The 14,209-nt window shown below is 43.2% G+C and overlaps 1 protein-coding gene across 1 annotated transcript in view; it reads left to right on the top strand.

Moving 5' to 3' along the window:
• Positions 1-13,856, top strand: part of MAK (male germ cell associated kinase) — a 53,637-nt gene extending 39,781 nt beyond the window's left edge. The window contains exons 10-15 of the mRNA XM_044295058.1: positions 182-363; positions 2,534-2,661; positions 10,860-10,988; positions 11,606-11,731; positions 13,243-13,335; positions 13,524-13,856. Coding sequence (XP_044150993.1) covers positions 182-363; positions 2,534-2,661; positions 10,860-10,988; positions 11,606-11,731; positions 13,243-13,335; positions 13,524-13,681 — 816 coding nt within the window. The 3' untranslated portion in view covers positions 13,682-13,856. The remainder of the gene's footprint in view (positions 1-181; positions 364-2,533; positions 2,662-10,859; positions 10,989-11,605; positions 11,732-13,242; positions 13,336-13,523) is intronic.
• Positions 13,857-14,209: the final 353 nt, after the last annotated feature.

Genomic DNA, 14,209 nt, shown 5'->3' with positions numbered 1-14,209 from the left:
TCTCATATAATTGGGCTGTACATGGCTTCTGTTACTACTTACTGACCGGACATGTGATAGACGTAGTTATACCTTGTCTATTTCCCTATTTTATTTTTTGATCAGATATGTAACATAACCTGTTATCCAGCTTTTCCAGCATTATCCTGATTATTTTTTTATTTTATTCTTTGTACCATAGAAGCCAGTCACCAATGGGCCACAGAACAGTGCGGTGAACCTCAAACATGGAAGACGACGATGGGGCCAGTCCATTTTGAAGGACAGCTGGGATGAATTTGATAAAGACTTTGGTATCTCATTTTCTAAAAAGCCCAGCATGACGATAGTTAAAGAGAACAAAAATGACGACACTTTATATGGGTAATGTTCATAGAAAACTCATGACCATGAACTGAGTGAAATATAGGACTAGATATCTGAATAAAAGGAAAGGATTCCATATTGTAAAGGTTTAGTGCGTATTCCAGAAAGAAACATCGTCCACCGATCCTTAGTCGTGGAGACAGCCAAGTGGGAGTGGCCTTCTTTTTTTGCTACTTTCATAGAGTTTGAGGGAGCGGTAGTGCAAATTCTTGATCACTCTTCCAAACTCCTCCTTGTTCACGCAACAGATTTTTAAAAGGCACGAAAAAAATCTGTGCAGACTCCGTGCTGATTTTCTGCACAGTTATGGTGCGGTTTTTTATGCGCTTTTCTTTCAGCTTCTTATGTTGTTCATCTTCCTGTTCATTTAGAATAGAAGAATCAGCGCTGCTGCTTTCTTCCCCCCCTCCCACACACATTTTATTTTTTTTGCGTGCTTCCCATTTTAAGGGGTGTTTTTTGGTGTGGAAAACACATGAAAAACAGCACCAGAAAATATTTTGTGAACGGCTCTTACTGTGATCATGCAGTTGGACCTAGCGATTGGTGGGTTGGACCGCCACAATGTCATCTTTCTCACTGGAATAAGCCTTTTATTTTATTTTTTTGTGGTGTGAGACTAGGGTTGAAGTCAGATGTCTGTGCAGACCACTCTTCCAAGTTGCTCCATACTAACCTTTTCAAACCATGTCTTTATTAAAGGGGTTCTTCGAGAAAGATTCAAAATGGCCACCAGCAGCCTGTCCTAGAATGTGATCGGTACTGGTTACCTCCACTTGCAGAGCTGCCCCGGGGAATGAGGGGACCTGGCCTCACTACACACATGTTCTGACACTTGCATATACTACATATTGAGTTTTTCTGTCAGGCTGCTCAGCCATGATAGCATATTGTAGGCAAGATCACATCATAACCATCTTAGACCCGTCTCCTTGCCCTCCTAGGCAGCTCTGCAAGTGGTGACAAACAGTCCTTCTCACATTCTAGGGCAGGTTGCTGACTGCCATTTTAAATCATTCCTAGAAAACCCCTATAACTTTGATTTATGCACAGGGGCATAGTCATGCTGGAACAGAAAATGGACACAGATTTGGAAGCATACAATTGTCTTTGTATGATGTGGTGGTAACATTAACCTTCATTGGAAATAAAGGCCATAGCCCAAACCTTGAAGAGCAGCCCCACCTACCAGATTTTTCTTAGTAGACACTCTGTATTCCGTTAGGTAGCCTCCTCCTGGCATCTGCCAGACCAAGAATTGTCCATCATTCCACCAGACAGTGAAGTGAGAACGTGTTTCCACTGCTCCATAGTCCGGTGACAGCATGCTTTACACCACTTCGTCCAATGTTTGGCATTGCAATGGAGACCCATTTCAGGACGCTCCTAATGTAAAGTTCTTGTGCCAATGTCACTTTCAGAGGCAGTATGGAACCATTTCATGGCGCTCCTAGGGTAAAGTTCTTGTGCTGATGTCACTTTCAGAGGCAGTTTGGAACTATATTGGTGCTCCAAACAATACAATGGATAGGCAATTTTTACACACCTCCATCATTTGGCAGCCACGCTGTCAGTTAGCATGCGCTGGCACTTCACGGCTAAGCTGTTGTTACTTCTACTCTACAATAGTAGGGCTTACAGTTTACTGGGGAAGAACTAGCAGATCAAACATTTAACATGTTGGATTGTGGCAACAGTGGTAGCTTATGAAGACCTCCAGGAACACTTTCCTGCATTACTTGACATTGGGCATGGAGAGACGCAACTGTACACGGTGCAGTAGTTACTGATGCAACCGTATGTCCAGCGAGTATTGTTCACAGGTCCTAGGACTTGTGCACAATATTGTGGGGTGTTGTACGCTTGCCTTACAACTTTTCTGCCCAGCGTCCAGTTGCTTCTCTCCACTCCTGATGTCAGATTGGAGTTTCCCTGAAGGTAGACTTTAACGTCACTGAGCTCTTCAGTACGAACCAAACTACTACAAATGTTTTACTATGCAGAATGCCTGGCTGTGTGCTTTATTTTATGCGTCTATTTGCAATGGATGTGGCTAAAGAACTCAGTAATTAGGAGGGGTGTATACATACTGCTACCATGGACAAAGGGAATTTTATCATATTCTATTAGAATTGTAAAGATAATTGAAAAATCATTTTGTTTCCAGTTTTACAGATTCAATTTCCACTGGAGAATTAAATAAAGGTTCTTCAAATGTGGGAATTATAAGAACAGACTCTGGACAAACAACGTCCGCTAAACAGCACTACCTTAGACAGTCAAGATATCTACCAGGTAACTCATCATATGGTAAAATGACCCGGTTTAGAGAGATCTAGTTTGGAAATCCCTATTTCACCACTAAAGACTTATCTGAGTTTTTTTTTTTTTTTTTATATATACTTAGAACTCCCATGATCACCTTTTTATCTGTGATTCGGCTTGTTTTCCCTTTAGTGCTGCAACATGACGCAACGGGGTGTTTGGATGCAAAGGGGTTGTGCACGAATTAGGTCCAGATGCATTCAGTGAAACTCGCAGCATTTTGCAAGCAAGTTCAGTCAGTTTTTTCTGCGTGGGTGCAATGCGTTTTAGTTTTTTTATCACACGCGTGAAAAACTCATCAAAGGTTTACAAACATCTCTTAGGGTACTTTCACACTAGCGTTTTTCTTTTCCGGCATAGAGTTCCGTCCTAGGGGCTCAATACCGGAAAAAAAAAGATCAGTTATATCCCCATGCATTCTGAATGGAGAGTAATCTGTTCAGGATGTCTTCAGTTCAGTCATTTTGACTGATCAGGCAAAAGATAAAACCGCAGCATGCTACGGTTTTATCTCCAGCCCAAAAAACTGAAGACTTGCCTGAATACCGGATCCGGCATTTTTTTTTCCATAGGAATGTATTAGTGCCGAATTCCGGTATTCAAAATACCGGAATTCCGGATCTGTCCGGTAAAAATGTGACAATATTACAAATGGACAGACGGAGCCATTCTTGAAATGCATTTGTAAGACGGATCAGGATCCTGATCCGTCTTAAAATGCAATCAGTTGGCATACGTTTTTCCGGATCCGGCAGGCAGTTCCGGATTCCTCTGCTGCAAGTGTGAAAGTAGCCTTAGTGACTATCAGTTAAAAACGCATTGCTTCCGGATGCGTTTTTTCACTGAAGCCCCATTCACTTCTATGAGGCCAGGGCTGCGTGAAAACCGCAGAATATAGAACATACTGCGTTTTTCTCAGAACTCAGAAATGATGTGTGGAAAAAAAAAAAAACCGCTCATGTACACAGACCCATTGAAATGAATGGGTCAGGATTTAGTGCGGGTGCTATGCGTTCACGTCACACATTGCATCTGCGCGGAAAACTCGCTCGTGTGAAAGGGGCCTTATATTGATGACCTATCCTCAGCCGTTCATTACACTACACGTTGTCTCCTGTGGAGCAGTGGCGTAGTGTAACTACAAGACGAAGTGCAGTGTAATGAACAGGAAGTGGCGCTCGCGTGGAGAGTCGCCTCCCCTTCAAACAGGTGATCGGCAGCGGTCCCGGATGTCAGACCCCCGCAGATCAGATATTTATGTCCTATAAAATATAAATAGTTGGACAACCCCTTTAAGTGATACAGATCTTAAAGGGAATCTGACACCAGGAAATTCACTGATAAGGCTACTTTCACACTAGCGTTCGATCGGATCCGTTCTGAACGGATCCGATCATATTAATGCAGACGGAGGCTCCGTTCAGAACGGATCCGTCTGCATTAAAATGGCAAAAAAAAGCTAAGTGTGAAAATAGCCTCGGACGGATCCGTCCAGACTTTCAATGTAAAGTCAATGGGGGACGGATCCGCTTGAAGATTGAGCCATATTGTGGCATCTTCAAACGGATCCGTCCCCATTGACTTACATTGTAAGTCTGGACGGATCCGCACGGCCAGGCGGACACCCGAACGCTGCAAGCAGCGTTCAGCTGTCCGCCTGTCCGAGCGGAGCGGAGGCTGAACGCCGCCAGACTGATGCAGTCTGAGCGGATCCGCATCCATTCAGACTGCATCAGGGCTGGACGGAGGCGTTCGGGTCCGCTCGTGAGCCCCTTCAAACGGAGCTCACGAGCGGACCAACGAACGCTAGTGTGAAAGCAGCCTAAAACAGGTACAATGCCTGGTAGGGCTAGCTCAGCTGGATGCAAACATAGCTTTCACTTAGCGATATGTTGCTTCATTCTAAAGAAAATTAGATATTAAAGGGGTTGTGCTGCTAATATAAATGTATCCCACCCAAATACAACCATTTATCAAAACTGTCTTATTCTAAAGTTATGAGCCTGTGACGAGTCAGTTTCGATTTTTCACTTGCTGTTGGTTACGTCCTACAGTGGAGCCTGTAATACAGGACGCACATGCTCACAGCGCGTGTTTTCCTTCCCGTCAATAACCTCTCTATGTGCAGCACCAGCTACAGTGTCCATCATGGATGGATGGATAGATAGGCAGACAGATCAACATAATGATGAATTTTGTTTTAACAAATTACAGACATTAGCACAAATTGAGTTACTCAGCATTTTGAATATGTGGAGCTAGAAAGTAAACTGGTTAGTATCATTTGTCCTACTGATGTCAGGACACATCTCACTGCCCTAAGGCATGATGGGACAGCAGTCACATGACAAACCAGGAAGCAGGTTTTAAGCAAGGGAGGTAAGAGAAAACTGCTAATGAGGTAAATATGAAAAACGAAAAAAAAAAAAAACTATCCAATGAGGAATGGAAGTGGGAACTAGAGTACTTTAAATAAACTTTAGAGGGAAAATTAAGTTCCCCTTTCTGGGTTTTCCTTAGGTGCCAAGTTCTCTCCTATCCGCATGATAGGCTACCCCCACCAATCACAAGAGGTGAAGAGTCCCCATAGAGAATGGAGTGGTGGTCACGTACGCACCCTTCCCTTCCATTCACTATGGGGACTCCACACCTCATTCCTGTGATCGGCGAGGGTCCCAACTGTTGAATCCCCATGATCAGTACTTGTCCTGTATCCTATAGGTTGTTATGGTGGCACAACCACTTTAAGATCTTATACATTAGAAAACGGATAGCACACTGAAGTAATATACCGTCGTGTGAATGCGCTTATTCACACTACCATATCTTACTTCAGTGTGCTATCTGATTTTAAAAAGGAGCTATTTACAAATTTGTTTTCTATGGATACCTATGCCTGATCTGCAAATCTCACTGCTGTCCTATTCTGGTGCATTTTTGCGGAAGAGAATACCCATTTGTATTGAAGGAAGTGAGAAAAACCAAATGGAAGCTATCCGTTTTTCACATAGACATAGGAATAAGCTTTAACTATGATTCTGTAGAAAGTAGTAGTGAAGCATACAGAATCTCACAAGAGCGTACACCCCTCAAATTTTTTAAAATATTTTATTATCTTTTCATGAAGAGATGGCTCAGTGTACAGCTTGTATAACAGTGTAAATTTGGTGTGCCCTCAAAATAACTCAACACACAGCCATTATTGTCTAAACCGCCGGCAACAAAAGTGAGTACACCCCTAAGTGAAAATGGCCAAATTGTGCCCAAAGTGTCAATATTTTGTGTGACCACTATTATTTTCCAGCACTGCCTTAACTCTTGGTCATGGAGTTCACTAGAGCTTAACAGGTTGCCACTGGAATCCTCTTCCACACCTCCATGATGACATCATGGAGCTGGTAGATGTTGGAAACCTGGCGCTCCTCCACCTTCCGTTTTGAGGATGCCCCACAGATGTTGAATAGGGTTTAGGTCTGGAGACATGGTTGGCCAATCCAGCACCTTTCCCTCAGTTTGTTTAGCAAGGCAGTGGTCGTCTTTGGGGTCATTCTGTTGGAATATTGTCCTGCGGCCCAGTTTCTGAAGGGAGGGATCATGCTCTGTTTTAGTATGTCACAGTACATGCTGCCATTCATGGTTTCCTTAATTAACTATAGCTCCCCATAGCCAGCAGCACTCATGCAGCCCCAAACCATGAGATTCCCACCACCATGCTTGACTGTAGGCAAGACACACTTGTCTTTGTACTCCTCACCTGGTTGCCACCACACACGCTTGACGCCATCTGAAACAAATAAGACCACAGGACGTGGTTCCAGTAATCCATGTCCTTAATCTGCTTGTCTTCAGCAAGCTGCTTGCGGGCTTTCTTGTGCATCATCTTTAGAAGAGGCTTCCTTCTGGGATGACAGCCATGCAGACCAGTTTGATGCGGTGTATGGTCTGAGCACTGACAGGCTGACCCCCGCTCCTTTAACCTCTGCAGCAATGCTGGAAGCACTTATATGTCTATTTTGAAAAGACAACCTCTGGGTAGGACGCCGAGCACGTGCACTCAGCTTCTTTGGTCGACCATGGCAAGGCCTGTTCTAAGTTGACCCTGTCTTGTTAAACCGCTGTATGGTCTTGGCCACCGTGCTGCAGCTCAGTTTTAGGCTGTTGGCAATCTTTTTATAGCCTAGGCCAGTGGTGGGCAACCTTATTAGTAAAATGAGCCAAATATCGACAAAACAGCGATTTTTTATTTTTTTGAGAGCCAAATTTTTTAAACTTCAAATATATAGGAAGGTACATTGTTATTTACTTCATAAGGGTATTCCTAACCATCTGAACATACCTTTCTAAATCCTCGACACTACATCTTCTTTCACTCCACAACGTTTTACCCTATAAGACGCACATAGGTTTTAGAGGAGGACAATATGGAAAAAAATATTTTTCATTACACCTCAGGTCAGACCACTAATCAGAACCTCAATGTTTGAAATCTCTTTTGAAATTTGAAAAAAAGGAACTCGGGGGTTCTGTACCAACGCAACGCTGTCTTAACAGAGTTTTCCTGAATTTTTATGCACTTGGAAAAGCCGTGCGAAGATTTCTGAATCCATTTACTGTCAGTGTCACAAAATTCAAGGTGGAGTTCTTTTCCCCACTCAGCAACCCAGGGCGGTACGCTAGAATAGCTCTCACTTAGAATCTGCCTATAAATGAGGGTGGTGCATTTATGAGGTAAATTTGGCAGCAGAACATAATTCTCCAACCATGATGGATCAGGGAGAGGGGTAAATTTGGAAATCATAAACTGCCTACAAGCATTCTCAAAGTCATTTCTTTGAATGAAATCTTTACCAAGGGCAGGTACACCCGAGAGGGCAGTATAGAAGTTGGAAGTGATCTGTCACCCTTTCAAATCTCCTAATCTGTGATGTGACATTGATAGCCAAATGTCTGATGGAGATTTAATTTGTAGGAACAGTAGTGTGGGGATAACTGAGATAGGAGCTAAGGGAGAAATCTTGTCCTGAGCAGATGTTAAGACCAAAGACTTATGGCAAATATGCAGCATTCCTCTGGTGAGTACGCTATCTACTTTGGTCCCTTCTCCTGTCCTCTCAGGTGTCCATAACCTATGGAACAATTCCTTACCCAACAGGGCCAATTCTAAATCTACATGCATACAGAATGTCTCTTGTCTGGCCAGTTTAAGCCACCTTTCCAAACTAATAGCCTGTATATAGGTTGATAGGTCAGGGAGGGAGATACCCCCATGTTTCTTTCTTCGGGAAAGAAGGGGAAAGGACATTCTAGTGCGCTTCTTATCCCACAAATAACTGCTCATGATGGATTGTAGTTTATTAATGAAACTAACAGGTACCGATATGGGTAGGGCTCTCAAGGTGTACATTATCAGCGGCAGGATGTAGGTGGTGAGGACATTTTTCCTGCCTAGCCAGGTTAGGAAAGGAGAGCTGCTCTTAGAGAGAATAGAGTTGACTTTGGAGAGTAGCGGGGGGAAATTAAGACTAAACAACAACTTGGGGTCCATCGGGATCATCACCCCCAAATATTTTATTGCTTGTGTAGGCCACTTGAATGGTGTGAGGGCTTTGACCTTAGTACGCAGGACAGCTGGGAGGGAAACGCCAAGGGCCTCCGACTTATCGAAATTTATCTTAAAATTTGAGATAACCCCAAAAGTTTCAAAAATCTGCATAACCTCCAGCAAAGCCTCTTCAGGATTTGACAACAGGAGCAGTAAATCATCAGGAGCAGTAAATCTGCCTAGTTTCACTCCTTTGATCGTGGGGGATTGGCGGAACTTAAGAAGAAGCGTCTCTAGGGTGAGTACAAACAAGGTGGGGGATAATGGGCATCCTTGACGAGTACCGTTTCTAATTTGGAAAGCGTTCGATAGGGTGCCGTTGACTAGTACTCTCGCAGATGGTGCAGAGTATAGAGTATAGATAGCTCTGATGAGGCCTTCAGGGAAGCCAAAGGCTTGTAGTACTTTCTCCATATAGGCCCAGCTAACCCTATCGAACGCCTTCTCCGCATCTGTGCCCAGGAGTACAAGAGGGGACTTAGATTTGATGGCGTGGGTGATCGCATGTATGACTCTACTGATATTATGCCTACCCTCTCTACCTGCAACGAAACCTACCTGTTCTTCACCCACAAGCCCAGGGAGCAACCCTGACATCCTGCTGTTAAGCAGTTTAGCCCACCACTTCAAATCGGTGTTCAGCAGTGAAATCGGCCTGTAACTTCCACATGCTTCCTTATCCTTCCCTTCTTTATGGATAATCGTTATGTGCTTGTGGGGTCAGAGAGCCACCTGTAAGGAGGAGATTGCATGCCATGACAAAATGTGGGACTAAAATATCTTTATACTTTTTGTAATATGAGATTGGAAAACCGTCAGGTCCGGGACTCCTCCCTGAAGGGATAGACATTAGAACCTTTTCTACCTCTTCCGTTGTAAACGTTTGAAGCAGCTGATGTATATCGACCTTAGAAATTCTTAGGATGTTAATAGAGCTAAGGAACTCCGACGTGCGTGTCTCAATTTGCTGGATGGTGAGGGGTATTGGGAGGTTATACAGATTTGAATAAAAGGAGCAAAACTCCTGAGCTATCGCTGGAGTATTAATAAGTTGGGGCCTGAGGCTGATTTGATGGCTTGAATAAAGGATTTATTTCTTTGGTTCTTAATAAGGTTGGAGACTAACTTAGAACCCCTATTCCCATGAAGGTATTGTTTGAAGCGCAATACGAACATTCAAAAAGTCAGTGACCTTATGCCTCAAGCACTTAAGCAGAACCTCAATGTTAATAAGACCTCCCTGAGATCAGATGTCAGCTCAGACCTCAGATAAGAGCCCCATGCCTCTCATCATCCCCATTATCAACCATGATGCCTCTCATCATCACCATTATCATCCATGATGCCTCTCATCCATGATGCCTCTCATATCCCCCATTATGATTCTCATCACCTCATTGCCTCAGATCAGCCCCAAGTTTCATAAAATAAAAAAGCACTTACCTCTCCGGCTCCTGGATGCCGCTGCTCCTCACCACCCGCGCTCTGTGTTCCTCCTGCTGTCGGCTGTGCTGTGAACTGGTGTGCACAGAGTGACATCACAGAGCGCCTTACACTGTGCGCAGCCCTGCACAGCCTACAACCAAGGACCAGGAAGCGGTGAGTACAGAGCCTTCACCGCTTCCTGGTCTTCACCCTCCTACCTATTTTTGCTACGGGCAACGAAAATGCTATTGCACTGTACATGTGAGCCCGCACCTGGAAGAGCCAATATCAGGGGGCTAAAGAGCCGCATGTGGCTCTAGAGCCGCAGGTTGCTGACCACTGGCCTAGGCCATCTTTATGTAGAGCAACAATAATTTTTTTCAGATGCTCAGAGAGTTATTTACCATGAGGTGCCATGTTGAACTTCCATTGACCAGTATGAGAGAGTGTGAGTGCGATAACACCAAATTTAACACATCTGCTCCCCATTCACACCTGAGACCTTGTAACAGTACGAGACACATGACACCAGGGAGGGAAAATGGCTAATTGGGCACAATTTGGCCATTTTAATTTAGGGATGTACTCACTTTTGTTACCAGTGGTTTAGACATTAATGGCTGTGTGTTGAGTTATTTTGAGGGTAAACCAAATTTACACTGTTATACAAGCTGTGCACTGACTACTTCACATTGTATCAAAGTGTCATCTCTTCAGTGTTGTCCCATGTAAAGATGTAATAAAATATTTACAAAAATGTGAGGGTTGTACTCATTTTTTCTGAGATACTGTATGTAAGTACCTGTAATGGTACTCCTGGCTTCAAAAAGTTATTGTCATGAACACATCTGTACTTTTTGCTTTTGAATCTATTGGTGGCAGACACCATGCCTCCTAAGCATGGATTCCCAATTACTTTTATTGCTGGGGAATGATTCCTCATTGGTACCAGAATTGAAGACTATGTAGCACTTCATAGCCCCCAAGATCGGCCAACCTCCAGGGAAACCAAAGCTTTTTATAGTTTTTTTTTCTTTGGACCTTGCTTAATGTATCTCTGAAATGACCGCAGACACCTACAGTTTTTTTTGGTTAGTACAGCTTGTCATAACTTTATTTTTCAAATGTTCTCTAATTTAAGGTATGAACCCCAAGAATGTGGGACTCGTATCTGCCAATAAAGAAGCAAATCATTCAACCTGGGGAAGCGCATTATCCACTAAACCACTTGCTCCGATAGGCGGAATTACATTTAATAGGAACAATGCAGGTATGTCTACTTCTAAGAAGACAAAATAGGAGATTTGCATTCCAAGGGCATATAGAACTCTTAGGGCAATTTCACACAAGCGTATTGAGCAACACGCCCCAATGCGAGGGCTGTATGTTCCGGACTGAACATTGCTGCTAAGACCTGAACTCGCATCACAATGACTTATGATGCTGTGTGTTCCTATGTGAACGTGGGTCTACAGCACTGTACTCATGGCATTATGTGAGTACAGTTCAGTAGACCTGCGGTCTGGCAGGAACACACAGCATCATAAGTCATAATGATACTGTGAGTTCACGTCAGAGGAGCAGTGTTCAGTCCGGTAAATACAGCCTTCACATGAAGTGTGAAATTGGCCTTATTTTTGGGTTTGTCAGGATTCTGGTGATTTTAATGGCAAAAATGATGCAATATTACTGTTCATCATATTTAAAAGTAATACCCACAGTAGAAGACACAGACCAACACAAATCAAATCAATGTTTTTTTTTTTTAGAGATGCAGTGATTTTTCTATCCTCTACTACACTGATTTTCACTGCAGTAGCTACAAGCAGATGCAGAGCTTTAAGTATAAGGTAAAGTCATGAATGTATTGTTATCTACTTTCTGCAGGACATCTGGGAGGACTTGGAGTCCCGTCATACAATACTACAGGAGGATACGTCCCGTCTTTTCATAAGAAGGAAGTTGGATCAGCAGGACAGAGAATACAACTTGCACCAATTGGGCCTTCAGCAAGTAAGACTTATACCCACAAGAATATCGTCTTATTCTCTATATTAAAAGTTTTTCACTTTTATTTTTCGCGTAGATATCCAAAATCAATTCTTGAAAACGTATAACTATTCTCATACGCATTCTTCCCTTTGGCAATAGGTTGTGTCATTATACAGTCTAAGGGCTCATGCACACGACCGTATGTATTTTGCGGTCCGCAAAAAATACGGATGACGTCTGTGTGTATTCTGTATTTTGCGGAATGGAACAGCTGGCCCCTAATAGAACAGTACTATCCTTGTCCGTAATGCAGACAATAATAGGACATGTTCTATTTTTTGGCGGAACAGAAATACGGAAACGGAATGCACACGGAGTAACTTCCTTTTTTTTGCGGACCCATTGAAATGGATGGTTCCGCATACGGTCCGCAAAAAAAGCAGAACGGACACAGAAAGAAAATATTCATGTGCATGAGCAATAAGGGCTTATTTAGATGAACGTATGTTTGTGTTCGTATCCATTGTGCAATTTTGCTCAACAGATGCGCACTCATTAATTTCAATGGGGCCAATGTGTGCTGTCCGCATCCCTACCCCCCTACATTCTATCAAAACTCTGGCCTTTCCATTAAATGCAGAACACACACATGGCGAGGATCTGTGTTTTGCGGATCTCAAACACGAATACAGTCGTCTGAAGAAACCCTAACACTGTCAGCATTGATCTGACAGCATGTAAGGACATGTTTAATCAAATAAGAATAGTAACACTCAGTTGTCAATTGATTCATACATTTTCATTAGGAATAGGAGAGGAACTGCATCATGCAGAGTCCTGAGAAAGGTTTTTACTGAAAAAAATTGTTAGGAGAGCTGTGGGGATATAGATTGTGTGTGTGTATATATATATATATATATATTTATATTTTTGTCATTGCCTTGAATGTGGATGGATGGAAATTAATTTTTATTTTTTTTATTGCTGGCTTTTTATGCCTTCGTAAAGTGGAAACTATATGGAAAACATCATTGAAGGGGTTTTCAGGGCACTTTTTAAAACTTATATAATCAAAGGTTTTAATTGGTGTGGCTCTTTAGAACGAGGGGAGAGAAACACTTGCATATGCGCTCTCTCACCTCTTTGCTGTGGACAAAATCGAGATGGGCCCATAGACTTCTATGGCGTCCGACTCATGCAGAGAGGAGAGAGAATAGGATATGTAAGCACCCCTCTCCCCTCGTTCTGGAGACCCCCCCCCCACCGATCAAAACTTCTCTATGCACATATCAAGTTTTTTGACAAGTTAGTGACACTGTATAAAAAGAAAAAAAAAAAACTCCCCTTATACACCCCAATGACTCTGGTTAGGGGTTGCACAGGCCACACATGCTCGTGAATGAGACCTTACAGGCATAAATCAATATGCGGCTATGCGGAGAGAACTTGCTTCCTGATGTTCTGTAGCCTACACTTTCCTGTTACTTTCTTCCTCCTTATTTCTTTTCTACTTCTTTCTTAACTCTCATCAGCTTTGCCCATCAACAGTGATGCTGTGAACAGTAAACCTAAAATTATCAAACCAAAACCTACCTGCCAAAAGGCAGTTATTGAGAATATCCCAGGTAACCTCTGCTGATACGGTGTCTCCCCGTCCATTACCAGCCTTTCCTAGCCCTGAGTTTCCTTATATTATTCCTTTTCCCTATGTTCCTATGTGTTTCAACCTTCTCCCATAGCATCTCACTAACAGTGAATACCGAAAATGAAATTCAGTCTCTGCAATCTGCTTCTTATCTTCATTCTATTATAGATTACGACACATGGAAAACAAAAGCCGCGCGTTCTCAGTTTCCTGCTCCAGCCTACAAACCAGCAACGAAAAACCTTTCTGTGCTAAACCGACAGCAACCAGTCCAACCGATTCATGGAAGAACAGACTGGGTTGCCAAGTATGGCGGACATCGTTAGAAGTGGCTTCGATGGACGTTTTCATTTTCCATACAGGAGACGCTTTTATGTATAGGATATAAAATACACCTGCCAAAAACTGCACAGAAGTAACGCATCATTAATGCACGGCTAGGTCATACGAGTTCTGGGGAAAATGCACACTAATGATGCACTGGCTTATGTTCTGATTCTGGTTTACATAAAGCTCCCCTTTTGTTCTTACAAATAATGTTCAGGATAGGTAATCAATATCAGATCAGCGGGGGTCCGACACCTAGCTGTAAGAAGAGGCTGGGCACTCCATGAGCGCCATGTCCTCTTTCTAGACCATATGGCCTAGTTACAGCTCAGCCCCATTCAAGTGAAGGCGGCTGAGCTGCAGCAAATGGCAAGCACAGCCACTATACGATGTACGACGGACGCTTTGCTTGGTAAGCGCCCGGGAGGCTCATCCAGTGAGCACTGATTTGTGGGGGTGCCAGGACTCAGACCCCCGCTGATGTGATATTGATGACCTATCCTGTGGATAGGTTATCAATATTATTT

Source organism: Bufo gargarizans, chromosome 5 (assembly GCF_014858855.1).
Source record: "Bufo gargarizans isolate SCDJY-AF-19 chromosome 5, ASM1485885v1, whole genome shotgun sequence".
Classification (NCBI taxonomy): Eukaryota; Metazoa; Chordata; class Amphibia; order Anura; family Bufonidae; genus Bufo; species Bufo gargarizans.
The sequence above is the reverse complement of the archived record's forward strand: the minus strand, read 5'-3'. Positions and strand labels throughout refer to the sequence as shown.